This window comes from Dipodomys spectabilis, unplaced genomic scaffold (genome assembly GCF_019054845.1).
Source record: "Dipodomys spectabilis isolate Male_0828 unplaced genomic scaffold, ASM1905484v1 ptg000002l, whole genome shotgun sequence".
NCBI classification, from domain to species: Eukaryota; Metazoa; Chordata; class Mammalia; order Rodentia; family Heteromyidae; genus Dipodomys; species Dipodomys spectabilis.
Window position 1 is genome coordinate 4,558,257 of NW_024870679.1, and position 26,124 is coordinate 4,584,380.

General features: G+C 43.1%; 1 protein-coding gene across 1 annotated transcript in view; it reads right to left on the minus strand.

The window, feature by feature from the left end:
• Positions 1-250: 250 nt before the first annotated feature.
• Fndc7 (fibronectin type III domain containing 7) overlaps positions 251-26,124 on the minus strand; it is a 35,347-nt gene continuing 9,473 nt past the window's right edge. Inside the window, exons 5-13 of the mRNA XM_042683717.1 lie at positions 22,943-23,200; positions 17,542-17,796; positions 14,879-15,136; positions 13,758-14,012; positions 11,396-11,650; positions 9,463-9,723; positions 6,171-6,200; positions 679-747; positions 251-598 (exon numbers count right to left, since the gene is read on the minus strand). Coding sequence (XP_042539651.1) covers positions 716-747; positions 6,171-6,200; positions 9,463-9,723; positions 11,396-11,650; positions 13,758-14,012; positions 14,879-15,136; positions 17,542-17,796; positions 22,943-23,200 — 1,604 coding nt within the window. The 3' untranslated portion in view covers positions 251-598; positions 679-715. The remainder of the gene's footprint in view (positions 599-678; positions 748-6,170; positions 6,201-9,462; positions 9,724-11,395; positions 11,651-13,757; positions 14,013-14,878; positions 15,137-17,541; positions 17,797-22,942; positions 23,201-26,124) is intronic.

The following is a 26,124-nucleotide window of genomic DNA, read 5'->3' on the forward strand; positions in this document are numbered from 1 at the left end:
TGGTAACTTGCAGTGAGAGAGTTTATTACCACTGGCAGCTGCTGTTATTCAACCCAATATCCTGGTGGATGCTGAGCTGGGGATGAGGGCTGTCCTTGTGTGGCTTGATTTCTCTGGGAGTGACCATTTTTGTTTAATCCTCCAGTGGCTAGCGGGCTGCATTGCGATTGCTGATGTTAATGGTATACTCACGAAGTAGATGTGTTAAGTCTGTAATATAGAACAGAAGACAGTAGAATACACCTGTAATCCCAGCAAGGGATAGAAAGGGGCTGTTTCCAAAAAAAAAAGAGTCTGTAGTGTGTCTGGATGTGAAATCTCAGGAAAAGTTGGCTTAAGCAGAGCTTTTATGCTTTCAGGGCTGTTGGAGTTTGCTGGCTCACTCTGGCTGCTTTCCAGAGGGACTTTTCTGGAACCATTTTTCCATAGAGTCCTCTGAGCAGCTTATCATGAACTCCTCTGCAGCTGATGACACACTTGACCTTGTCTTCTGGAAGCAGAGTCAGTTACTCTTCTAGGAAGCCAAAAATGAGCTTTTCCTATCCTAGCGGCATTTTGGATCTTTTCCATCTCTAACTACGAAAAAGTTGAGACAACTCTGCAAAAGAAATAAGGAGAGTTTATTAAAAAAAACTTTTTTTGTTGTAGAATCATACAAAATCAATTTATATTACTTACTCAGTCAAGTCCCTGTTTTTATTCAGGGGTCCCAGTGTCATTCTGCATTTCTCTTCCCTCTGTAAATCACTGAAAAGGATGAGGAAAGGTCAAGGAAATATGCAAGTGTTCTCTTGAACTGAAAAGTATGAATGTCCCTGAGATTTTTTTTACTAGAATTTTAGTTTGAAATGTGAGGGTTTTTTTTCCAGCACCATATAATAAGTAAGGAGGAAATGGGACAATCCGAATGGTTCAAAGGACACACTATTTGAACTGACCAGCGTTTCTGACTAACCAGGGTGAGTCTCTGCTGCTTCATGGAATTCTCCCTATGAGTCTTTCTGAGCCAGATGTGGTGGTACATATTTGTTTTCAGTCTTCTCAGACCCACAGTGGATCATGGTTTGAAGCTGGACTGGGCAAAAGCTCGAGACCCTATCTGATAAAAGTAAACTAAAAGTGAAAGACTAAAGGTGTGGCTCAAGTAGTAGAGAGCTTGTCTAGCAAATGCAACACCCTGAGTCCAGTCCTCAGATCTAAAAATAAGAATTTAAAAAAAAAAGAAAGAATCTCTTTGGGGCTTCTTAGACTTAGGGTAAGTAGCATTCCCTTCCACCCCCGTCCCTGCTTGCCCATTCAGCCAGTTCTATCTACAAACCTAAAACCTGTTCAACCACCACAGAAGCCGAGGAAAGAAAAATGTTCTAAAAGTTCCCTGCATGTTCAGGTGACACTGAAACAAACTGGATGCCAAAGGTAAGGATTGTCTCACAGAGAGATGTCAAACACCAGCCCCTCCGTCTGTCATTGCAAATAGATTCTTCTCCTTTCTCTTCCAACCTGCACCAACTTTCAAGCATCAAAATAGCTTTCCTGAATTAGAGCCATGGTGTTCAAGCTTTAGGCTTGTTTGAACAAAGATGGCTGGGCCCAGCTCCAGAATCCTGCATCAATAGTTATTTGGAAAAACCTCTGCAACTACATTTCTATAAGGGTTCCAGAACTGCTGCTGCTGCTGCTGCTGCTGTTTGTGACCAGAAACACAGTGTAAAAAAAACAGTAGTTAGGGTACCATAAGGGCTAAGGAGGGCACCTTAGATGACCAAGCTTACTCTTAGCTTTGGGGGCTCTTACAGGATAGTATTAGACTCGTGGTCCTCCTGACATGTGTGTGTGTGTGTGCGTGTGTGTGTGTGTGTGTGCTTGGACTTGAAGTCAGAGCCTCACTCTCTTGCTGTGTATATGTATGCATTTGGACTTGCACTCAGAGCCTCCCTCTCTTGCTTGGCTTTTTCACTCAAGGCTATCACCCTACCACTTGAGCCACACTTCTGGCTTTTTGATGGTTAATTGGAGATAAGAGTCTCTTGGATTTGCTGCTTGAGCTGGCTTTAAACCATGTTCCTCAGATCTCAGGCTCCCTGAGTAACTAGGATTACAGGCATGAGCCACCAGTGTCTGGGTTCCCAGATCATACATTTCGAACAAGCTCTGGTGACAACTGATGAGTAGCAAACTCTAGAGGTATTGGTTTTCAAGGTTAAAATACAAGTACCATAGTTAGAAGTAGCACATTAACATATCAATAAGGGGTAATAGGGGAGGGATGAATGAGAAGGTTGAAAAAGATGACATTGCTCAAGATGTATTAATAAACTGCTTGGTTAAATGTACATACATACATACATACACACACATATACACACACTCACACACACAATATTTTTTGGTTGGTTGTGGGACTTAAACTCAGGCCTAGGCACTGTCCCTGGGCTATTTTTTTGTTCAAGGTTAGCACTCTACCAATTTGAGCTACAGAACCACTTCTAGAAGTGGTTATCACACAGACTTTTCTGCCTAGGCTGGCTTTGAACAGAGATCCTCAGATATCAGCCTCCTGAGTAGCTAGGATTACAGGCATGAGCCACTAGCACCTGGCTATAATTTTTTAAATTAATAACTGGTTCATAATATAATAGAGTATGGTGTGACTTTAAATTGATACCTGTTGAATTAATAACTGCCACTTATTGGTTACTTAGTATGGATATGTCATTGAGTACAGAAATTTACATTTCATTTAATGATTATGTTTGATGAGGTAATTATTATTTATTCCAATTTTTCTATAAAGAAACCTAAATACAGGTTAGAGAGAATTTAGGAAACTTGTGGACAAATCATAACAATAAACTCTGAATCCAGGATGTAAAGGTATGGCTCAAATCACTAACCTTTTGGTTTTTAGTGAAAAATCTAAGTGAGAATATGAGGCCCAGAGTTCCAATCCCATTAGCCACACACACACACACACACACACACACACACACACACACACACACACACACACACCCCACACACACACACACACACACACACACAGATATGAATCTAGATCTATTGCTTAGAAAGTCAATTCATGTCCTGACAAGCTTTAAGATAATCCCAGAGACAAGTAAGACCAAATATCTTAAAGTAACAAGATCCCCACAGCTTCCCTGAGCATATCCTTCAGTTTTGTGTCAGCCTGGGTTCTGATTTGACTTGTCCTGTGTTTAGGGTGGAGACTATAACGGGAGACAGGAACTTCCTCCCAGATACAATGATTTCCGTATTACTGTAGAGGAACCTCAGATGACCTGGCTTACTTTTGATTTTTGAAGATCTTGCAGGATTTCTACACACACAAAAAAATCTATTTTAAGAGATGATTGATTTTTGCCCGAAGGCTGAGTTTTCCTGGCCACATCTGGCTTAGATTATATACATTTTTAAACAAGCTCTCTGGTGCTGCTGAGTAGTGCATTCTGGGAATAATGGTTTCCAAGAGTTTATTTAAAGCATCATTGCACCTGTGTGTGTGTGTGTGTGTGTGTGTGTGTGTGTGCACGCCAGCAAATACTGGGACTTGAACTCACAGCCTAGATACTGTCCCTTAGTTTTCTCACTCAAGGCTAGTACTCTACCATGTGAGCCACAGCTCCACTTCTGGCTTTTTGGTGGTTAATTGTGATTAAGAGGTTTATGGACTTTCCTGCCCAAGCTGGGTTTGAACCATGATTCTCAGATCTCAGCCTCCTGAGTAGCTAGGATTACAAGCGTGAGCTACCCATACCCCACTGCATTGTCACTCTTATTTTAACAATATCTTAAGGAAGACCAAGAGATAATACATCATCTCTCACCTTCTGTAGGCTCCCAAGACACTTCTACTACCCTCCTTATGGCTCAGGGGAAGATCCATATAAAACAACCATAAAACTAGAATTACATTTTAGGACTGCAGTCCTAGGTTCATGTGCCTTTTGCTGAAAACTAGGCCTTTTGAAAAGGTTCCTTTTTTGTTTCTTCTGGTGGTAGTATTGGGGATCAAACCCAGGGTTTTGCACATGCTAAACACGTGTTCTACTATGAAACTACAGCTCCTAAATACATTTTTATTTTCTTCCTCAGTTTGTTTTCATTAAGCCAGGTCTGTTTTTCCTGTAGTCACAAGAAACAAAACACACTTGCAAAATTGATAGGGACTGTGCTTATTTTAGACCTGCAGGTGGGACAGGAAAGCGTATCCCCGCTGGGCTCTCAGAAGCAATAGACAACAGGCAGTGGGAGAGGCTCCAAACTCACACCCTGTAGTGGAAGGAGGTGCTGGGTGGCAGGGCTAGCCCCCTCAACCCAGCCTGTCCCTTGGGCTTGTTGGCAGGAAGGCTTCATTTCCGCTCTCACTTGAAGTTAGCCATGTGTGCCTGGTAGCCGAAGGTGAGTTCTATAGTAGGATCATAGTCCTGGGAGGGTTCCTGTGTGCCACCCTCCCCCGCTCCAAACCCTAGAGGAGAGTAACAAGGATTCCTCAAGAAGCAACATATACTACTATGTTACCCTACTTAGCTCCACGGGTCCTCTCCACTATTCTGTGTGCTCAAGAGTAACCTCCTGGGGTAAATGGGATCTTCTTGAGCAAAACTGAAGAGACACTCTGGGCTCCCTTTTCTCCTACTTCCTTCAGTAGCCCTCTTCTCCACCATATACACCAGATGCAAATATCTATGTTTCTGCAGGCTGTGAAAAAAAAATCCCTTTAAACAGCTATGTATCCTAGCTCATGCCTGTAATCCTAGTTACTTGAGAGACTGAATTCTGCAGCCCAACCTCGGCAAAAAAAAATTCAAAAGACTCCCATCTCAGAAGTAGAGGTGTGGTTCAAGTGGTAGACAGCCAGCCTTGAACAAAAAAGCCAAATGAAATCATGAGGCCCTGAGGTCAAGCCTCAGTACCAGCATGAGGGACAGGGAGAGAGGGAAAGGGAGAGGAAGGGGGAGAGGAGAGCAGGAGGAGGAGGAGGGAGGAAAAGAGAGAGAGAGAGAGAGAGAGAGAGAGAGACTATCTAAACAACAAAAAGTTGGTGTGTATCATCCCTGCTAATCTGGAAAGGTAAATAGGCTGTTCCAGGAATAAATATGAGACTCTTTGAAAAATAACAAGAGCAAAAAGGACTGGGGGCATAGTTCAAGTGCAAGACTGCCTAGCAAGCACAAGACTTTGAGTTCAAACCCCAGTAGTGCCAAATAGAAAGAAACAGAAAGGGAGGAAGAGGGAAAGAAAGGTTGAGAGGGGAGGAAGGAGGGAGGGAGAGAGGAAGGTAGGAAGGAATCCCCTCTAACTATGTACTATGTGTGGCCAAATCAGTAATGAGCTATACCAGCAGTGGACAGACCTTATTAGAAGTACCAAGTTTCAGACTCTACCATGCCTAACCAATTAGACTTCAGCTTTAACAAGGTGCCTGTCATTTGCATGCACAGTTGGAGGAGCCCTGTTATAATGGTTCTAATGCAGCCTTGGCTACACCATTTAGAATCACCAGGGGGGAGGTAGACTTGATGGTGGTAGTTGGAGGGAGAGCCCAGGCATCAGTTAATTTCAAACTCTCCAGAGAATTCCAAGGCAGTAGAGCTGGGAACCAACTTCAGAAGTAGGAAGCGTTAAACAGTTGCCTCTCCAAAAAGAAAATAAAACAAAAAACAACAACTTTCTAGAAGACTAAAAAGAATTCACAATGCAAAGGAATTCATCTCAATTAGTGGAATCTGAGAGCAGGTAATATATATATACTAAGGGAAGGAAGGTTAATGGAAAGAAGAGAGCAGAATTCACATGTTATCAATGAAAGAATTTGGCTTTCTGACTAATGTACCTTCAGTTTCAAACCTAACTTCATTAAATAACTCCAAAATGCACCAATAATTATTTGTTTCTAATTAATTTCTTCTTCTAATTATTTTTTTGGGGGGATCTGGTCGTGGGGCCTGAACTCTGGGCCTGGGTGCTGTCCCTTAGCTCTTCAGCTCAAGGCTAGCACTCTACCACTTGAGCCACAGTGCCACTTCCGCCTTTTTGCTTATGTGGTGCTGAGGAATCAAACCCAGGGCCTTGAGCATGCAAGGCAAGTGCTCTACCACTGAGCTACCTTCCCAGCCCTCTTCTGATTATTTATGAGAAAAATGACTTACCCATTCCCAGTGTACTTCCAGAGCAGGTTACTACAATTAAAAAAAAAAACAAGCACTGAATGATGTATTTAAGATTGAGGCAATAATCTAAAAGGACCAGGGGTGGTGTCACACACCTGTAATCCCACATCCTTAAGAAACAGAGGTATAAGAGGGCTTCACAACTTGCTAAGATCCTGTCTCAAAATACAATGAAAAAGGGCTGAGGATATTAGCTCAGAAGTAGATAGACACGAGATCCTCAGGCAGATTCCCAGTATCACAGAAGGAAGATGGAAAGAAAAACGAAGGGAGGGAAGAAGGATGTTGGTTTAGGAGGCGGAGACCTGAAAGACTATGGTTTGAAGCCAGGCCAAGAAGAAAAGTCTGGGAGACTCTATCTTCAATTAATTGCACTTGAAGTAGAGGCATACATCAGGAAAAAAAAGCCAGGTTAGAGGAGTGGCTCACAGTGGAAGGGCACCAGAACAAGAGTCTGAGGCCTGAGTTCAAACCCTTATACCAGTGCACACACAAAAGAAAGGGAGTAAAGTAAATCAACGATGAATAAGATCAAATTTGGATGATAAGCAAAGGTGATACCTTGGACAAATCATTTCATTGTGCCTCAGTTTATCTATAGAGTGGTAGGAATATCTATTTGAAGCCAGATTTGCAGTAAGGACTAAGTTTATATGTGTAAAGCTCTTAGGATAGTGCCTGGCACAGGGCACCTAATAAATAGTATTTCCTAATTATTATTTACAAAATTGTCCCAACGACCAAAATAAGGCACCACCAATAATGCCTCCAACAGGCAGACATAAAAGCCATGTTTGTTTTATACCAAGGAGACAGAGCAGAGGTGAATTTTTAATTTGTGTCTAGCGAAAGTGAAGAGCTTCAGACTTGATAGGGCACCTAACCAAAGGGTATTCGGATGAGTTCTAACAAGGACTTCTGGCGGCAAGCCACCAGAGGAATGCTGTTGCTTTCTCCTCCTCCTCTTCCTCTCCTCCTCCTTCTTCTTGCCAGTCCTTAGCTTGAACGCAGGGCCTGGGCACTGTCCCTAAGCTTCTTTTGCTCAAAACTAGCACTCTACCACTTGAGCCACTTCCAGCTTCTGTTTATATGGTACTGAGGAATTGAACCCAAGGCTTCATGCATGCTAGGCAGGCACTCTACCACTAAGCCACATGCCTAGCCTGTGGAATGCCAAGGAGCCAGGAGGTGGGAAGACTTCCATCAGATCATTTACTTAGCTGTGCAATTATAAACATCAATTCACCTATTCTTTTTTCTTTTCCTTTCTTTTCTTTTAATACTGAGGATGGAATTTGTGCTTGCTAGGCTGGTACTCTTCCACTTGAGCCATACCTCCCCTTCTGGTTTTTGATGGTTAATTGGAGCTAAAGAGTCCAACGAACCTTCCTGCTTAGTCTGGCTTCAAACCACAAGCTTCAGATCTCATCCTCCTGAGTGGCTAGGATTACAGGCTTGAGCTACCAGCACTGGACTGGCTGTGCTCCTCCTTGTGGCTGGGGTTCACGACTGCATGCTTCCCCTAAAGCTGGGATGACAGGCATGTGCCACCACATTCAGCCATTCGTTGAGATGGAAGCTCATAAACTTCTTTTTGCCTGGGCTGGCTTTGAGCCACAATCCCCCAATCTCTACCTTGAGGAGTTTGTCAGGGGGACCTCCAGGTGGAAAATATCAGGTCTGAATATGGACTTAGGCACCTGAGATGAAGGCATGCACCTGTATAGTCCCAACTACTCCAGAGGATGAAGCCGACGATTACTTGAGCTCAGGAGTTTGAGGCCAGTATAGACAACATAATAAAATTCAAAGTCAGAAACAAACAAAAAATATGTGACTATGAATTTAGAGATTAGGAGAACAGAAAGGTTGTAGATTTGGGGACCATTGAGACTCAGTTTTTGTTAATTGGAGCCAATAAAATCTGCAGACTCTACCTTTTAGGGTTATTGTGAACATTAACAAAATAACAGCAGCAACACTTGATAAATTGCATAACATTAGGCAAATGTGATGAAATATGGTTACTGAGCTGTAGGCTCTTCAACCTAAGGGCTAGTTCTCACCCCCCAAGAGTCTATTTCTGTCTCTTCCCATAGAGCTTTGCTTCGGGGACAAGGTAATGAAAAGACAAGGAATCAGAGCATGACATTCAAGGTCTGAGGACATGCTTTCAGGAGGAGCTGGCCTTGTTCCAACACTAAGAGCCATCTTGAACCTCTTGTCGGAGTACATTTAATGAGAAATTTTTCATAGTTTATTAATAAAGGTTTCTGAGCCACTGGATCATCTTTCTGAGTTCACCTGCAAGGCTCGAGTGCTTCCACATCTCTTTTTTTTTTTTTTCCTTTAGAAATACATGAAAAATAGATGACTATGCCCTGGGCAAGGTGGCAGAAGGTACTAGAACAGTGGGAGACTTGTGAATGTTTTCCTCTCAGCTCAGCTATGATGGCACAGCTGACTGCCGTGTCTTGTGATCACAGATGGCCCACACATCTTTCCAAACCTACTTTATGATTTATAGATTTCTTTTTCTCTGATCTTCTACCAGCAGTCATAATTCTTAGTTTCAAATAAAAGTTCAGGCTGGGCATCTCTGGCATATGCCTGTAATCCTACTCAGGAGACTGAGATCTGAGGATTCCAGTTTGATGGAATCTAAGGATTCCATCCTAGGCAGGACAGTTCAGAAGACTGTGACCTCCATATAATCACCAAAAAGCCAGAAGCAGAGCTCAAGTAGTAAAGCACCAGGCCTGAGTGAAAAAACTAAGAGATAGCACCTAGGACCTGAGTTCAAGCCCTAGTACTGGTACAAACAACAACAACAATTAAGTTCAGATCTCTATTTTTCCAACGTTCTTGGGTGTCTAACATAATCTCTATGACAAGTTAAAAATCTCAAATCATTTAAAATGTTCCTTACTATTTAAGTGTAAGCTTCTAGTCCCTTTTCTGAAGAAGAGAGGGAAGGAATGAGAAGAAAATCTCCAAATTAAATAATAAGAAAGCATCACAATTCCAGAGACTTGGAGGGTCTCTTGTAGCCTGTAGAAAGCTCTCATTTATCTGTAGAGAGCTCACATCAATTAAGTGTGATTGTTTTGAGTTGAAATTTTTAGTTGGAGATAAGAATCTCACAAACTTGCCTGCCAGGGCTAGTTTTGGGCCTTGATCCTCATATCTCAGCCTTCTGAGTAGCTAGGGTGACAGGTATGAGCACAGGGGGAAGAGTTGATTTTAAATAAAGGGCCATTACGTTCTTTACCTGAATATATTTTTTTGGGACAGAAAGTAAGCTTCAGTCCTGTTTCAGCAACTGGTGAGACCATCACGGTGTATACATCCCCACAGGGAATTTCAGTGACATCACAGAAACTAAGGCCAGCACTTGGGGCACACGTGAAGATGCCTTTGGAGCCATAGAGGTCAGCGCTATAGTTGGCAGAGCCCCGGGAAGCTTGCCAGTAGATCCGAATGCCATTAGAGCCCAACCTATACACCTTCACCCCCAAAGGACAGCAGACACCTGCAGGATAAAAGCAATCAAGGATCAAATGTGGCCTTTAATACTACAGGAACACACACACACACACACACACGTAAATACTTTTAAGTGATATGCTTGATTACTGGTTAGAATAGCATAAGGAATGAACTTGAGGAGGAGGGATGTTCAAATTCTTCCCTTATTGAGCCAAATGATTAGAGATCCATGTGTGACGGTGGTGTGGAGTGTGAATTTGTGTGTGTGTGTGAGGGAGAGAGAGAAAGAGTGTGTGTATGTGTGGAAGAGAGAGGCGGAGAGAGAGAGTACTGAGTACTTGAGCTCCAATTCTGGCTTTTTGCTATTTAATTGGAGATAAGAATCTCACAGATTCGAACTGTGATCCTCAGATCTCAGCTTCTTGAATAGCTAGGACTGCGGGTGTGAGCCACCAGTGCTGGTTGTGACTTTTTAATATAGACTACGGATGAGTCAAAAAGGCCCACAATTGGAAGAGATTAAATTGTATTGTACATGACTTAATCTGTGAGTCAAGTGCAAAGAATCCTTTCAAGATTTCTTGTGATGTCTTAGTTTCATTTGACCTCAGTGGAATTAAGCTTAAATGTCATTCATTTCAGGAATCGAGGCAGGAGTAAATGGCAAAACACAAAAATTCATTGGGAAGCTGGGGGTAAGTGACTCATACTGTAACCCTAGCTACTCAGGAGCCTAAAATTTGAGGATCTCAGTTCAAAACTGGGGCAGAGTCATTTGTGAGACTAATTCCAATTAACCAGCAAAGAGCCAGAAGTGGCAGAATGGCTCAAGTGGTAGAGCACTACCAGCCTTGAGCAAAAAAGCTAAACAACTGGATGAGGCCCTGAGTTCAAGTACTAGTTCAAAAAAAAAAATGCAATGTGTTCAGCTCGAATTGAAAACAGTTTGCTGAGTCGAATGGCATGTGGCCTCAAGAGCAGCCATTTCCTTGACAGTCTGGTGACCAAGTTCACTGTTCCTAGTTCACTGGTAGTAGATGTTAGGTCTTCTTTGGGCCTCTTCTGAAAATCTGAAAAGGGCCACATATTGTCAGTCAGAATACCAGATGCAGTATTCTCAGTAACCAACATAAAGATGCTTAACAGTAGCCTGGTGCCAGTGTCTCACACCTGTAATTCCAGCTATTCAGGAGGCTGGGGCTTCTCGATTACCAAGAGAGGCCTAAGCTTTGAGGTTCTAAGTCAAGGGGAAAACTGCAAACATTTAAGAATCCGAATGATAGTACAAGCTGGGTGGAAATGCAGCATTTTTGTTGGTGGTATTGGGGTTTGAACTCAGGGCCTCGCACTTGTTAGACACTCCATAGTGACTTGTCCAGCCCCTTCTGCTCTGGTGATTTTTGAGATAGGGTCTGGCTTTTTCTCTGAGCTGATCCTGGTATTTATACTTCTCCCTGGAGCGGGAATGACACACATCACACCATGCCCAGCTTTTTCTGTTGAGATGACGGCTCATGAACTTTTTGCCCAGGCTGACCTCAAACTGAAATCCTCCCAGTCCCTGCCTCCTGGGTAGCTAGAATGATAGATATGGGTCACCAGGGCCCAGCTTGCAGCATCCTTTTAAAGATGGAAAGGAAGAAAGTTTGTGCCTAGCCTTGGAATAGTCAAGTTCATAGTGATATTCCAGTGCTAGAGTTTTAGAATTCACTTACTGGAAGAGTAACTTTGGTAGGCACATTCTGAAGTCAACCCTGTAGCACTAACAGCCTTTAGTGCCACCGTGTAGTTGATGCCACATGTAATGCATCCCAGGAGACAATGGTTCTGATGGGTTTGACACATGGATTGTCCAGCATGGGATTCCAGAACTGTCACATACGTTTGGGTCACTGCCCCAATACTCCAGCTCACATTGATTATTGCTTGGGTGACCTGAGTTACCATCAGTCCAGTTGGGCAGCATGGTACTTAAATGAGGGGAAAAAAGGTAAAAGAATTGGGGTTTTATTTCCACTCTACCTGCCTTTCACTCAATATCCTAAATTTCTCAGTTTTTGTAATGAATGTTAATCAAGTTTTTCCTTCTGTCTGTGCCCTCTGAGACATTTTGTAACATCAACTGTGTAAAATGCGGTACACTAACAAGATGTGGGAATATGAGGTTTCCCTCCCCCAAAAACCATTTTTTAAAGAAAAAAAAATCATTGATCCAGGTGCTGGTGGCTCACACCTGTAATTCTAGCTACTCAGGAGGCGAGGCTCTGAGGATCATGGTTCAAAGCCAGCCAAGGCAGGAAAGCCTGTGAGACTCTTGTCTCCAATTAGTCCCAAAAAGCTGGCAATAGAGCAGTGGTAGAATGCTAGCCTTGAGCTCAAAAGCTCAGGGACAGCATCCAGGCCCAGGATTCGAGTCCAAGAACTGGCAAACAAATAAAATAGTAATCATTGGACTGGAAGCAGAGCCAATGTGGTAGAGAGCCAGCAGTGAGCAAGAAAATAATCTTAAAACAATAGTTGCATCCACTTTTTCTCCCAGTGTAGCATTTGCAAAAAATTCTTTTTGCCTTTCCCATGCATTTTGTAATGCATCACACACACACACACACACACACACACACACACACACACACACACATACACACATGTGCGTGCATGCTCACTTTCAGTCTTTTCTAAGACAAGATCTTGTAGTTCAGGCTGGCCTCAAACTTGAAAGCCACTGTTTCCTGAGTGCTAGGATTGCAGGTATATACCACCATGCCCGGCTCAAAGCTTGGTTTCTTAGCTACTTAAGATACTACACCTTCTCAATTTTCCAGAGAATCCTTATACATGATATAGATACACAGAACCTTCATGTGTATTTAGCATTTTCTCTATTATAAAATACTTTAAAAAGTAAGTTTTGCTACTTTTGGGTGGAAGTGGCTCAACTTTCACAGTCCAAAATGTCATCTATCATTGTATATAATAAGAAATAATGCCCAAAGGCTTTAAGTAATTTGCTACAGTTCTTTTTCTGTGTGCTGGTACTGGGTCTTGAACTTAAGGCCTCACCCTCTTGTTTGGCTTTTTTGTTCAAGGCTGATGCTTTACCACTTGAACCACAGCCCTACTTTCAGCTTTTTGTTGTTTAATTAGAGATAAGTGTCTGCCAGGCTGGCTTTGAACTGTGATCCTCAGATTCCAGCCTCCTGAGTAGCCAGGATTACAGGCGTGAGTCAGCAGTGCCCAGCATTTTGCCTCATTTCACTCACATTCAGTGTTATGAAGCACTGGAGCTATTCCTTTGCAATAGTCTCTGTGCTGAGTGCCTTGTGACATTAATTCAGTACTTGCTACACCCTATAAGAATATTATCCCCCTTGGACACTAGGAAACTTAAACTCAGAAAGCATATTTGTCTTAGAGAAAGATTTGAAAGCACTAAGCCAAGGATATGAATAATGAATCAGCTCATTTGGTTCCTTCTTAGTTGTTTTGATCAGTTTGTATCATGGGAGGCTATAAATTCTAATAAATGAGTCAATATATTGCTCCTTTGATGCCAACATAAGCTATTTTTCCAGAATAAGTAAAATGTTGAACGTGCTAGCCAGTGGCTCATGTCTGTAATCCTATCTATTCAGGAAGATGAGATCTAAGGATCAAGGTTTAAAACCTTGATCTGAGTAGGAAATCCATGAAACTCTTATCTTCAATAACCACCACAAAATTGTAAGTGGAGATGTGGCTGAAGTGGTAGAGTATCATCCTTGAGCAGAAAAAGCCCAAGGACAGTACCCAGGCCCTGAGTTCAAGCCCCAGTACCAGCACACACACACACACACACACACACACACACACACACACACACACACACACACACACACACACACACACACACACACACACACACACACACACACACCCAAAGGATTGCCAGTTCTATTTTCTAAGATGAGGGTTCTTTGAAAGGCTTCTGAGTTTACCATATTTCTGTCATACATAAGGTTGATTAAATAAAGTTCATGCCTTCAAACAATTCCTAGCCCCCCACCAAAGTCAATATTTGGGCTTGTGGCCATTACATACCTGTTTCCAGAGAGATGCTGTAGCTGGGTGGGCTTTTTCCTGCCTGGGTTTCAGCCACAGCAGTGACAGAGAACACTGAGCCACAGGGCAGACCCCCCATGGCACAGGCCTGTCCTGCGCTGCGGCACTGGTACAACCCCTTTTCCCCCTGGGCAGTCACGGTGTATGTGGCATCATCATTAGTGGCTTGCCATTGCACATTAATTGTAGAGAATTCATCCGTGGAAATACTTTTTATTTCAGGACTACAAGGAGCTGAGAGATTCATTGTACATTATTCATTAGAACAGCTTGAGTCAAAAACATCACATATGCCATTTGATCTAAAACGGATCCCTGCCCACTGAAAATGATCATAGCTTTCAAGCATACCCATTACCTATAGGAGAAATTCATAGAGATGTGGTGTGGGAAACTTGATGTCATTGACATAGTGGATTGGGTTTTTGTACTGCTGGGTCAACTAGAAAATGTTAAAAAGCATTTTGATCTCCAAAAGCAAAGTAACAACTATTTACACACCTGCACAGTCGCCCACACAGGCTGATCACCCACAGGCAGAAAGAACTGAATGACTAGCCTAGAGCCAGAGGCTCATGCTTGTAATTTAAGCTGCTCAGGAGGCTGAGATCTGAGGATCATGATTCAAAGTCAGCCTGGACAGGAAAGTCTATAGGACTCTTAGTTTTAATTAAGCACCAAAAAACTGGAAGTAGAACTGTGACTCAAATGGTAGAGTGCCAGACTTGAGTGAAAAAAATTGGGTAAGAGAACAAGGCCCTAAATTCAAGCCCCTAGTACTGGAACAAAGCGGGTTGGGAAAGGGAGAGAGATAAAGGAGAGAGGGAGAGAGACAGACAGACAGACAGACAGACAGACAGAGAGAACTGAATGGCTGAGGCAATCATCAGTAAAATATTTCCTTCTCCCTAGTCTCTTTTTTCCCTTTCTTTCTTCTCACTTTCCACCTCCACCTTCTCCTCTACTTCTCCTCAATACAGCAGAGACTCAACTGGTCCCTACAAAGAGTGGGTAAGGGGATTTCGCCTTTAAGTGTTATTGAATGTCCATGCTAAGATGCGTAGCTCGAGCGAATCATTCAGACACTAGCTGTACCTCACCTGTGGTAATCAACTGGGGTGCACAGGACATATTGCTGCCCCGGATCTCACTGAAGGAATACACTGTGACGTCATACTTGGTGTCACACTGCAGAGCCGAGAGCGTGCAGGCAGGGGCCGTGTCATTGCATTCCACCACGCGGGACCCAGCTCTGGCCTTGGTTTCATAGAGTTCCGCACCTCGGACAGGAGACCAGACCATCTCTACTCTGTCACTGGACACTAACACAGGGTTAATGTCACTAGGGCAACAGGGAGCTGAAAGAGGGAACAAAGGGCAGTTACAGGAGCAATGCCATTGGGTGCTGGCCTCCTCAGGACCACTGGCCTCCTGCACTACTGTAGAAACCTACAGCTCTGGTTAGTTCTAAGATTGGCCTAAGTCCCACAGCACAAAAGATAAACCCTGTTTGACATCCGGGTCATCCCAAGCTGTCATGTTCAGTTGTACCTCCCCATCTCCTAGCCCCAGCTGACTTCTCAATTCTCCACCCCACACATGCTCTCACTTCTGTATCTTTGAAGACAACGGAACTCTCTTCTAGAAAGCCGGCTCCTCTTCTGTGCTTCCGCCTCACACAATCATATTGAGTCTAACTCCTCAAATCCTTTCAGTCTCTTTAGACAAAGCTGGGCTTGGGGCAAACATAATTGTCCTAGTTGATCTTAGAAGAAACCTGAAAGGAGCTCACTAATAAACATCTAATTTACCTTGGAGTTCCTTTAAGATCCGTTCTTGCCCACTTACATTCCATTTACATTTGAACTACTCGAGCTAGCTACTCCCTCTGCAAGGCTCACTTGAGCCACTTGATAAATAGCTTCTTACTCCAAATTCCAAAAGCACCCATTACTTGGATCCCTCATAGTGATAAAATTTACTATCAGCCTATAATTACCTACTCCTTGGGAGGCTGAGATCTAAGGTACGAGGTTCAAATTCAGTTTAAAAAGAAAAGTATATTAAGACACTTATCTCCAGTTAACAAGCAAAAAGCCTGAAGTTGGAGCATGGCTCAAGGAATAGAGTTCCAGCCTTGAGCTCAAAAGACAAAGGAGAAGCTGGGCGCTGGTGGCTCATGTCTGTAATTCTAACTACTCAGGAGGCTGAGATCTGAGGATCGTGGTTCAAAGCCAGCCCGGGCAGGAAAGTCCGTGAGGCTCTTATCTCCAATAAGCCACTCGAAAACCTAAGTGGCGCTGTGGCTCAAGTGGTAGAGCGCTCGCCTTGACCTGAAGAGCACAGGGACAGCGCCCAGGCCCAGAGTTCAAGCCCCACAACCGACCAAAAAAAAAAGAAAGACAAGCAAGAGTGCAAGCCCTAGTACTGTCTCTCTGTCTCTCTGTCTCTCCCTGTCTCTGTCTCTGTCTGTCTGTCTGTCTGTCTGTCTGTCTGTCTCTCTCTCTCTCGCTCTCTCTCTCTCTCTCTCTCTCTCTCTCTCTCACACACACACACACACAAATAAATGGACCTGGACACCAGTGGTTCCTATTTGTAAACCTAGCTACTCAGAGATCTGAGGATCTGGATTTGAAGCCAGCCTAGGCAGAAAACTCTCTGTGACTCTTATTTCCAATTAAACAGCAAAAAAAGCTAGAAGTGGATGCATAGCTCAAGTGGTAGAGTGCCAGCCTTGAGCAAAAAGGCTAAGGGACAGCATGTAGGCCCTGAGTTCAAGTCCTAATACCAGCACAAAAAAAAAAAATGAAAATAGAGCATCTCTCTTATATTGATCACTCTGATTAGAAGTGAGGAAAAAGGGATAGATAAGATATATTATGACATAAGCTCTTGCTTAGTGTAAGACCCAAGCTGAATGGAGAGGATACTGATGGTAATAATGGTGCGCATGAAAATATTAGCATTCTGTTTTACCACAAAGATCTTTTCATACTTGTCCTATGGTTATTAGTTGTTCCATTTGGCAATGGAAACAGCATGGTAGCCACCATTATTTCCATTGTATGAATGAGTTAGTAGTCAAGATAGGAAGTTAGGACTTAAACCCAAGTGTCCTGCTCCTAACCTCTCCATATCATAGAGCATCTTAGCCATTGCTGTGTCTCTCTGGTCTCAGGGAAACAGTAAACTCCTGATATGGAAGGGCTGAATCTTTGTTGGGCTCTAGCACAGGCCTGAATACTGAGCACATCTTTGTGGAGGGTTTAAATTTCAAAGCAGGGTTGAACAACATTCTTCCCTCCCTCTCTCTTTTTTTCCCTCCCTCCCCACTTCCCTCTTTCTCTTGTACTGGTCCTGGGACTTGAACTCAGGACCTGAACACTGTGCCTGGGCTTCCTTTGTTCAAAGTTAATGCTCTACCATTTGAGCCACAGTTCTACTTCCAGTTTTCATGGTAGTTTAGTGGAGGTAAGCGTCTCGTAGACATTCATTCTTAGGCTGACTTCGAATCATGATCCACAGATCTCAGTCTCCTGAGTTGTGAGAATTTCTTTCTTCCCTTTTTACTCCTCAATCGTGCATTCTTATTATGTTGAGTTCCTGAAACTAAACTTTCACTCTCTACAAAGAATATGCCAGAGAGGCATTTTTTGTTCTTGGCCCTAGGATGACTTCCACCCAATTCGTTAAGTCAATGAGTATAATAGGTTACTTATTCAGCTGCTGAGAACAATCTTCACAAGCTTCAAATGTGACTTACCTGTGGTATAATTGAATACATCACCCAAAGGACTCTGCCCTGCCTTGTTATAGGCAAAGACACTAATAAAGTACGTAAAGCCACACTCGGACAAGAAGTTGCACTGTGTGAGGGATGTATTGCAGTGGACTTCCAAGCCATCATCACTCTTCACAAAAGCCACATAGTAATCACCCAGATCTACATTCGACCAAGCCACAGACAGGTGGCCAGGGGCTTCTTCTTGGATGGTCACTCTTGCAGGTGCACAAGCCACTAGGAAATGAGCGATCATAAGTACCGGTGAGACTACTGCAGATTTTCTTTGCATAATTTCAACACAACCAAGTCAGCAATTCTTAAGTTTGAATTTGGTACCCAACAGGCAAAACTATATTTCAGAAACATTAGAATTCTTTTCTTTGTAGAACCACAATGTACACTAGGGGTGCCAAACCCTTACTAATAGAACTCTCTCTCTCTCTCTCTCTCTCTCTCTCTCTCTCTCTCTTTCTCTCTCTCTCTCTCATTCTGCCAGTCTAGAGGCTTGAACTCAGGGCCTGGCACTGTCCCTGAGCTTCTTTTGGTCAAGGCTAGTACTCTACCATTTGAACCACAATGCTACTTCCAGCTTTTTCTGTTCATATGGTACCAAGGAATTGAACCCAGGGTTTCATGCATGCTAGGCAAGCACTCCACCACTAAGCCACATTCCCAGCCCCTAGAATTCTATGAAATAATATTTTCTATGAAATAATATTTGAAATAATATCCATCAGAGTGTGTGTGTGTGTGTGTGTGTGTGTGTGTGTGTGTGTGTGTGTGTGTTTACTGGTATTGTATTGGGGCTTAAACTCAGTGCTTAGTGCTCTTTTTGGCTTTTTTGCTCAAGGCTGACACTGTGCCACTTGAGCCATACCCTGTTCTGACTTTTTGCTGGTTAATTACAAATATGAGTCTCACAGATATGTCTGCTTGGGCTGGCTTCAAAAGTTATTCTCAAATCTCAGCCTTCTGATTTGCTATGATTATAGTTATGAGACACCAGTACCTAGCTTTTTTTGTTTTTTGTTTTGTTTTGTTTTGTTTTTTGGTCAGTTGTGGGGCCTCACCTCTGGCCCTGGGCACTGTCCCTCAGCTCAAGGCTAGTGTTCTACCACTTGAATCACAGCACCACTTCCAGCCTTTTCCGTTTATGTGGTGCTGAGGAATCAAACCCAGGGTCTCATGCATGTGAGGGAAGTACTCTACCACTGAGCCACCTTCCCAGCCCAGTACCTAGCTTTTGATAGTTAAGATATGAGGATTTGCATTGTTCAAGTATTCATTGAAACAGTTGGCCTCATTCTTATTAAGCTTGTGTAGCCTGAGTGATATGGCATATATCTTTGAGTTAGGTATTTGGTTTTTTCTTTTTCTTTCTTTCTTTCTTTTTTTTTTTTTTTTTTTTTTTTGTCAGTCATGGGTCTTAACTCTGGGTCTGGGCCTTTTACAGTTGAGGAAAATATGGCTCATAGAAGTTGGATGAGTTGCCCAGGATTGCAGAGTTAGAAAGGGTCTTTCTGGGCAAAGCAGAAAACCTGGGACATTCTCCTAGCTGCAGCTCCCATGTACCAAAAGACAACACAATTTCATGCCCATGACATCAAGCTGGGAGTTAAGATGCTGGGTATTATTGAACAAATCAAATAGTAGCACAATTTGGTACAAACCAAGTAGATATGCTCAGATGTCCTGTTTCATTTTTTATAATAGATGCTTGATTATGTATGAAATAGGCATGGATTGTTTTGATTGAAGTTGCTTATTTCCAACATCTGTGTGTGTGTGTGTGTGTGTGTGTATGTGTGTGTGTGTGTGTGTGTGTGTGTGTTTACCAGTACCGGAGCTTGAACTCAGTGTTCTCACTTGGCTTTTTCTGCTCAAGGCTGGTGCTCTACCACTTGAGCCTCATCTCTGCTTCCAGCTTTTTGCTGGTTAATTGGAGAACAGAATCTCTAGGACTTGTCTATCCAGGTTGGCTTCCAACTTTCATCCCCACATCTCAGCCTCCTAGCTAGGATTTTTAAATAAGCCACCAGCATCTTGTAAGGCACTATTTTATTTATCCAAGATCAACATTGCATGAAGTCTTTGAAGGAACAATTTCCAATGAAAACTATTCATTCAAACCCCTTGCTTTCAAAATTTTATTCATGATCTTTAAACAGATTCTTCCTAAAATATATCACATATTTTTTGGGCCCCAGGAAACCATAGTACTTCCCAAACATAATTCCTTTACTATAAATCACATTTGTTCCCATGATCATGACTGATATTGTTATATAAAAATTACAGTGGTCCTTTCTAGACTGGGAAGGACAGGAAGTAAAAACATCACAGACAATTTCAGCAACACTTAGCCTTGACTGTGCATTAGTATCTGCTGAAGAGCTTTTAAAATCGATTCTTTTTTTTTTTTTTTTGGCTGTGGGGCCTGAACTCTGGGCCTGGACACTGTCCCTCAGCTCTTCAGCTCAAGGCTAGTGCTCTACCTCTTGAGCCACAGCACCACTTCTAGCTTTTTTTGCTTATGTGGTACTGAGGCATCGAACCCAGGGTCTCATGCATGCAAGGCAAGCACTCTACCACTGAGCTACCTTCCCAGCCCCTTAAAATCGATTCTTATGTAGAATCTAGTCCCAGGAATGCCAACTTAAGTGGCCTTAAGTCTGAGTATTGAGATTTTTATGAAAAGCTGCTCAAGTGCTCTTGTATGTTAGTGAATATTAATTGAGCAAAGGAATTTCACCACAGTATGTATATGTTGTACATTGACAGGATTAACCTCTTCTATTGCTCTGTCTCCCTGTTTCTCCATTGTTCAACAGCTTTCAATGGGAGCCTTGTGCCATCTATATACATAGAGAATGTACTTCAGTATCATTCACCCTTTGGATGTGTATGGAAGATTGGATGGTTCTCTCCTGCATTAAATGAGTAACTCTTATCTCTTCTCTCACCATTCATTACCCTTTTCTTATGACCATACCTAATGTCCCATCCACATTAAACTAGAGATGTCAAAAGAGATTCCCAACCACTGTGTTTATACGTGATAACTGACATAACTCTAAGAAACCGTGTTTGAGATTAGATGCATTATGTTTTTTCCCCCAATAAAATAGAGTTCATTGGCTTGATAAGAACTCTTTTTCTCTGCTCAGATGCCTTTTTAACTAACAATGACATAATTCTGGCTGTTGGATAAAGTGGAGATTATTACATTTTCTTTGGCATAGAGAACTGAAGTCCAGCAAACTTGAACTTAAACCTCTAATGTTCATTATCAGTGTGCCCTTGGAAAAATAATTATTGAGTCTCTCTGATCTTCAATGTTCTTATCTTAAAAATGAAGATAATGGAACCTTCCACACTAAACTTTCTGTCATATAAAGTAAATAATATAATGTGTTTGAGATACAGTATGCCCCACTAAACGTTAGTTACAATTACAAAAACATGTAAGTGTGTCTTAATAAAGGGGTAAACTTCCACATTTGTGTGCCTTTTACATCTCCTATTAGAATGAAAATAGGAAATTATCTAAACATATTCAGAACTAGAAATTCAGAACATATTCAGAACAGGCTTTATCTTTTTTAAAAAAAAAGTAGCTAGGTAAGCAGGAGGCTGAGATCTGAGGATCACAGTTTAAAGCCAGCCTGAGCACACAAATCTGAGAGACTCTTATTTCCAATTAACCAGCAAAAATAAAACAAAAACAGAAGTTGGCTCAGAAGGCAGAGTACTGATGAAAAAGAAGCCAAGCAACAATGTGAAGCCCTGGGTTCTGAAAGGATCCATGAAGGGATCATCATATCCTTGCCAGGGGACCACACAGAGGCAGGCAGGCACAGGAGGAAGATTATTACAAGGTTTATTAGAGGAGCCATATTTGCCCCGGAGAGAGAGGGCATGGCAGCCTCCACTATAGGTAGCAGCAGGGTCTGAGGGGTAGGAAGTGAGGTAGATGGGAGCTCAGGTGGGTCTGGGCAGAGAGAGGGAGGGGCCAGCTGTATGGTGGGAACTCCAGAGCTGGGAGGAGCTCAGGTCTGGGTGGAGCTGAGGACCAAAGGTGAGCATAATGCTTACAGATTCAAGCCTCAGTATGGAAAAAACCCAAACAAAACAAAAACAAGAAGCTAGCAGTGGTGGTACACATCTGTAGTCCAAGCTTGGATTCAGATGGATTATACTTGGAAGGCTAAGGTTGGAATATTATGGATTCCAGGCCAGCCTGGACTTACATAATGAGACTCTGTTGTCATCTCCCATCAGCCACCTCCATACCCCAATCAAAAAGAAAGAAAGCCATGTCAAGAATGTTGCAGCTAGGGCTGGGAAGGTGGCTCAGTGGTAGAGCACTTGCCTTGCATGCATGAGGCCCTGGGTTCGATTCCTCAGCACCACATAAGCAAAGAAAAAAAAAAGCCGGAAGTGGCACTGTGACTCAAGTGGTAGAGCACTAGCCTTGAGCTGAAGAACTGAGGGACAGCGCCCAGGCCCAGAGTTCAGGCTCCAGGACCGGACCCCCAAAAAAAAAGAATGTTGCAGCTACTGGGGACACTTGTCGTAAATAAATATATAAATAAATAGAAATTTGAGGGAAGAAAAGTGTATGAAAATGAAGTAGGGAGATCTGTCTGGCCAGCGCCATCTTGGCCACATGGTGGATGGTAGAGTCTGGCATCTTGTCTTCATGGTCGGGGAAGGTGAAGCCCCCACCTCCCAGGTGATGGACCTGCCTGAATCCCTGGAAGCAGGGGTGGGGACTTGGATGACAAGTTACTGTCAGTCCAGTGCTAGGACTTGAGTTTCCTGTGACCCTGCCCCTTGACCTGACTCTAGGCCCTGGCACCATGACACCATGCGACAAGTATCTCTGTGTATTCATGTCCTGTCTCCAGTCTCCTGGCTCTTCTCTGGTCACCCTGGTGTCCCATTTCAGCTCTCCACTGGAGCTGAATTGGTTTATTGGTATTATTTTTGTTTTTTAATTCTTTCCTCTCTAGCCTTCATGGTTCAATGTCTTTGAGACAGGAGTCCACATGCAGTCGCTGGCTTTTTAATAAAGACTCCCGATTGGAGCAAAATGTGGCTTCTCTGTATCTTGCTACTGAATTCACCTACAACAAAAGATCTAGAATAGAAACCAGGCCTCTGAATATCCAAAGGAGCATTTTGCAATGTATAGTACCTGCTTTCCAAATCAATATTCAAACCCATAAGGATGTCTCACTCAATGCTTTCATTGAGAAAAGGCTTTGATTTCTATGGCTTTCAGAGTATTTTGGAATATTGCCTGGAGACTTCTGTCTCCCTTGGGGTGGCCTCTTGTGCCTTGCCAGACTAGAAGGGTTTTCATTCATTTACATACCAGTCTTCAAGGTCACTGCTGAAGAGGACTCGCTGGATCCCGCATCGTTACTTGCTAACACGGAAATCAGGTATTCAGTGCCACACTGCAGGGAAGAGATGCTGCAGGAGCTGAAAGTTGTGCTACAGCTCTGCTCAGAAGAGTCACTCAGTGCCTTCACAGTATAATTGAAAGCCCCTTCTGTCGGGGTCCATGAAACAGATGCCCTCAAAGCCCCACTGTCAAAAGACACTTGGATGTTGGCAGGAGCACGAGGACCTGTGTGTTTGAGAAATAATCAAGATTTGTGATAGATTCAAGAACCCAAGTGAGATTCAGCTTAGTAATGCTGAAAATCCAGAGAATATGGTACCCCAAGAGTTGGATATGGTTGGGCACTAGTGGCTCATGCCTGTAATCCTAGCTACTCAGGAGGCTGAGATTTGAGGATCAAGGTTTGAAATTTAGCCTAGGCAATTGAGTCCATGAGACTCTTAACTCCAAAGAAAGTACCAAAAAGCCAGAAATGGGGCTAAGGCTCCAGAGGCTGTGGCTCTAGCCTTGAGTGAAACCCGAATTGGAAACCCAACTTCCTATCACTAGAGTTAATGCATTTTAAAAACTTGAGGAAAATCGAGTATGAAGGCACATGTCTGTAATCCCAGCATCCAGAAGGCTAAGGCAAGAAGATCATAAGTTTCAAGTCAGCTGGGGCTACATAATAAAAGTGAGACTCTCACACAACCCAACCCAATAAAACCAAACAGAAATCTGAAGTTTGAAATGTCCTCCTGGGTTGCAGAGGAAAAAGCTGGCCTCAGTTCCCCTTTGAGTCTGCGTTATAATAAAGATTTCAAAGGAGAACAGACTACTTGGAGAGAGAATGCACTGGACAGAGAGTACTCTGCACACTTTGGGATACAGAGAAGGAATCCAACTCATTCTTGGCAAGTCAGACAAGTGCTGTGTTGTCCTTATGACCATCTCCACAGGCCTCTTCCTCATTGCATGGCGGGGTTCCATTGAGACAGGCCTGTGTTGGAGAAATGCTGGGTCCAAGACTGAAGGGAGCAGCCTACAGAGTTTTCAGACAAGCAGCTTTACATTGAGAACTAGGAAACATGGGTACAATTGTTGGGCGGGGGTGGGGGGGTGGGCGGGTGGGGGAGGGAGACAATACAGGTTGAATAGGGCTCTCCTAAAATTTGTATGCTGAAATTCTAACCATTGTACTGTCAGAATATGGTCTTATTTGGAAATAGTGTCATACTAGGTACAATTAATTCATATGAGGTCATTAAGGTAGGCCCTAATTCAACATGACTCATGTCCTTATAAAAAAAGAAGAAAATGTCTCAGTGCTAGTGGCTCAGGCCTGTAATCCTAGCTACTCAGGAAGCTGAGATCTGAGGATTGTGGTTCCTGAAGGTCCATGAGACTCTTATCTCTAATTATCCACCAAAAAGCCACAAATGGACCTGTGGCTCAAGAGGTACTGTGCTATCCTTGAGCAAAAGAACATAGAAACAGCATCCAGGCCCTGAGTTCAAGCCCCAGAATCAACACCAAATAAATAAATACAGAAGTATTTTTAAGTGGACGCACACATACCATATGAACATAAAGATGACTACCCACAGGTCAAGGAGAAAGGCTGCACAGATCCTTCCCAACAGTCCTCAGAAGGAACCAACCCTGCCAATACCTTAGTTGCAGACTTAGCTTCCACTGATGTGAAACAATACATACTATTGTTGTGTAAGCCACCCAATCTGGGATACTTAGTATAGCTGGTATAAAATCGAATACAAAGGTGCAAACTCTCTAAAAACATTTTAAAACATGAGGAAACAAATGAGAGGGAAAGCCTCAAGAAGCCAAATGGCTCTCTCAATTCCCAACTTCACGGAAATGCTCCCTTTTGTGCCACTGCACACTTTCCACTTGAACACTTCATTACACAGCACTCTAACAGCTGATTAATGCACCTTTGGACATAATCAGTTATTTGAGAGGAATCATGCTTGATTTAATGTTGTATTCCATCAACTAAACTCTCTCAGCACATAGTGGGACCTCAATAAATGGAGAGAGTAATAGAGAGGGGGCGAGAAGGGATCAGAGAGAGGAAAGGAAAAAGAGGAGAGCATCAGAGCAAAGCAGAAAAAGGAAGGAGTGGGGAAGGAAAGAAGAGAGGAGAGGGGAGTAGAAGGAAGGGGAGGGGAAGGGAGGGAAGGGAAAAGGAAGGGAGGAGAAAGAAAAAGAGGGAGGAAGAAAGAAGGATGGAGAAAGGAAGGAGGAAGAAACAAAGGAATGGAGACAGGAAGAAAGGAAGGAAGGAATGAAGGAAGGGAGAGAGGGAAGGAGGGAGGGAGGGAGAGAAGAAAGTTAGGAAAGAAGGAAGGAAGGAAATAAAGAAGGAGGGAAGGAAGGAAGGTAAGTAAAGGTCCAGGAAGTCTGATTTGTCACAATGCGCCAACTTACCAGTTCCTTCTTCGATCACCTTGGGGCTACTTGCTATGGTCTCTTCCTGTACAAAGCCCTTCCCTTCTCCCTACATTTCTGCTTTGGCCTGTAGACAATGAGTCTTTCATTCCTTTCTAAAACTCAAGTTGAAGAAAATACTTTTGGTTTCTTCCGATCCTTTCCTAGATCCTTTCCCAAGTAGCAAAACAGCTAATCTGGTTGAGCTTGTTTGGGGAAAGCCTGTCATTTATTTGTTTGTCTTACTTGTCTTACTTGTCTTACTTGACTGCTTACTAAGGAAAAGAACCACACCTCGTGCTGCCTGTCTCTGACTTTCTCCTTCCTCTCTTGCTCTCTCTTATTCTTTGGTTTGCTGCAGCAGTTCAATTTGGCCTTCCAAATTGCTGTAGGAATCCTCCTTATGGCTTTCCTAGCACGGAGAGGGTAAGAAAACACACTACAGTCCAGCTTGTCATGAGTAGGGAAGAGGTGGTGGCAAGCTCCACGTTGCCCTCATGTAACACATGGACTCCTAGGACAATATAAAGCACCAGGTAGCAGTATATCTGTCAGGTTTGCTGCTGTGTTTCTGGAGCAATGATAGTTCCAAGGTGGCACACACTCACTAAACGTTTGTTAAATAAGTAAATCCCTGTTTGGTCCAGATCTTTTCATTATAACCTGGAGCCAGGACAGGACAAGAGATGTCTGGTAAAACACAAATAAAGCTGGGAAGG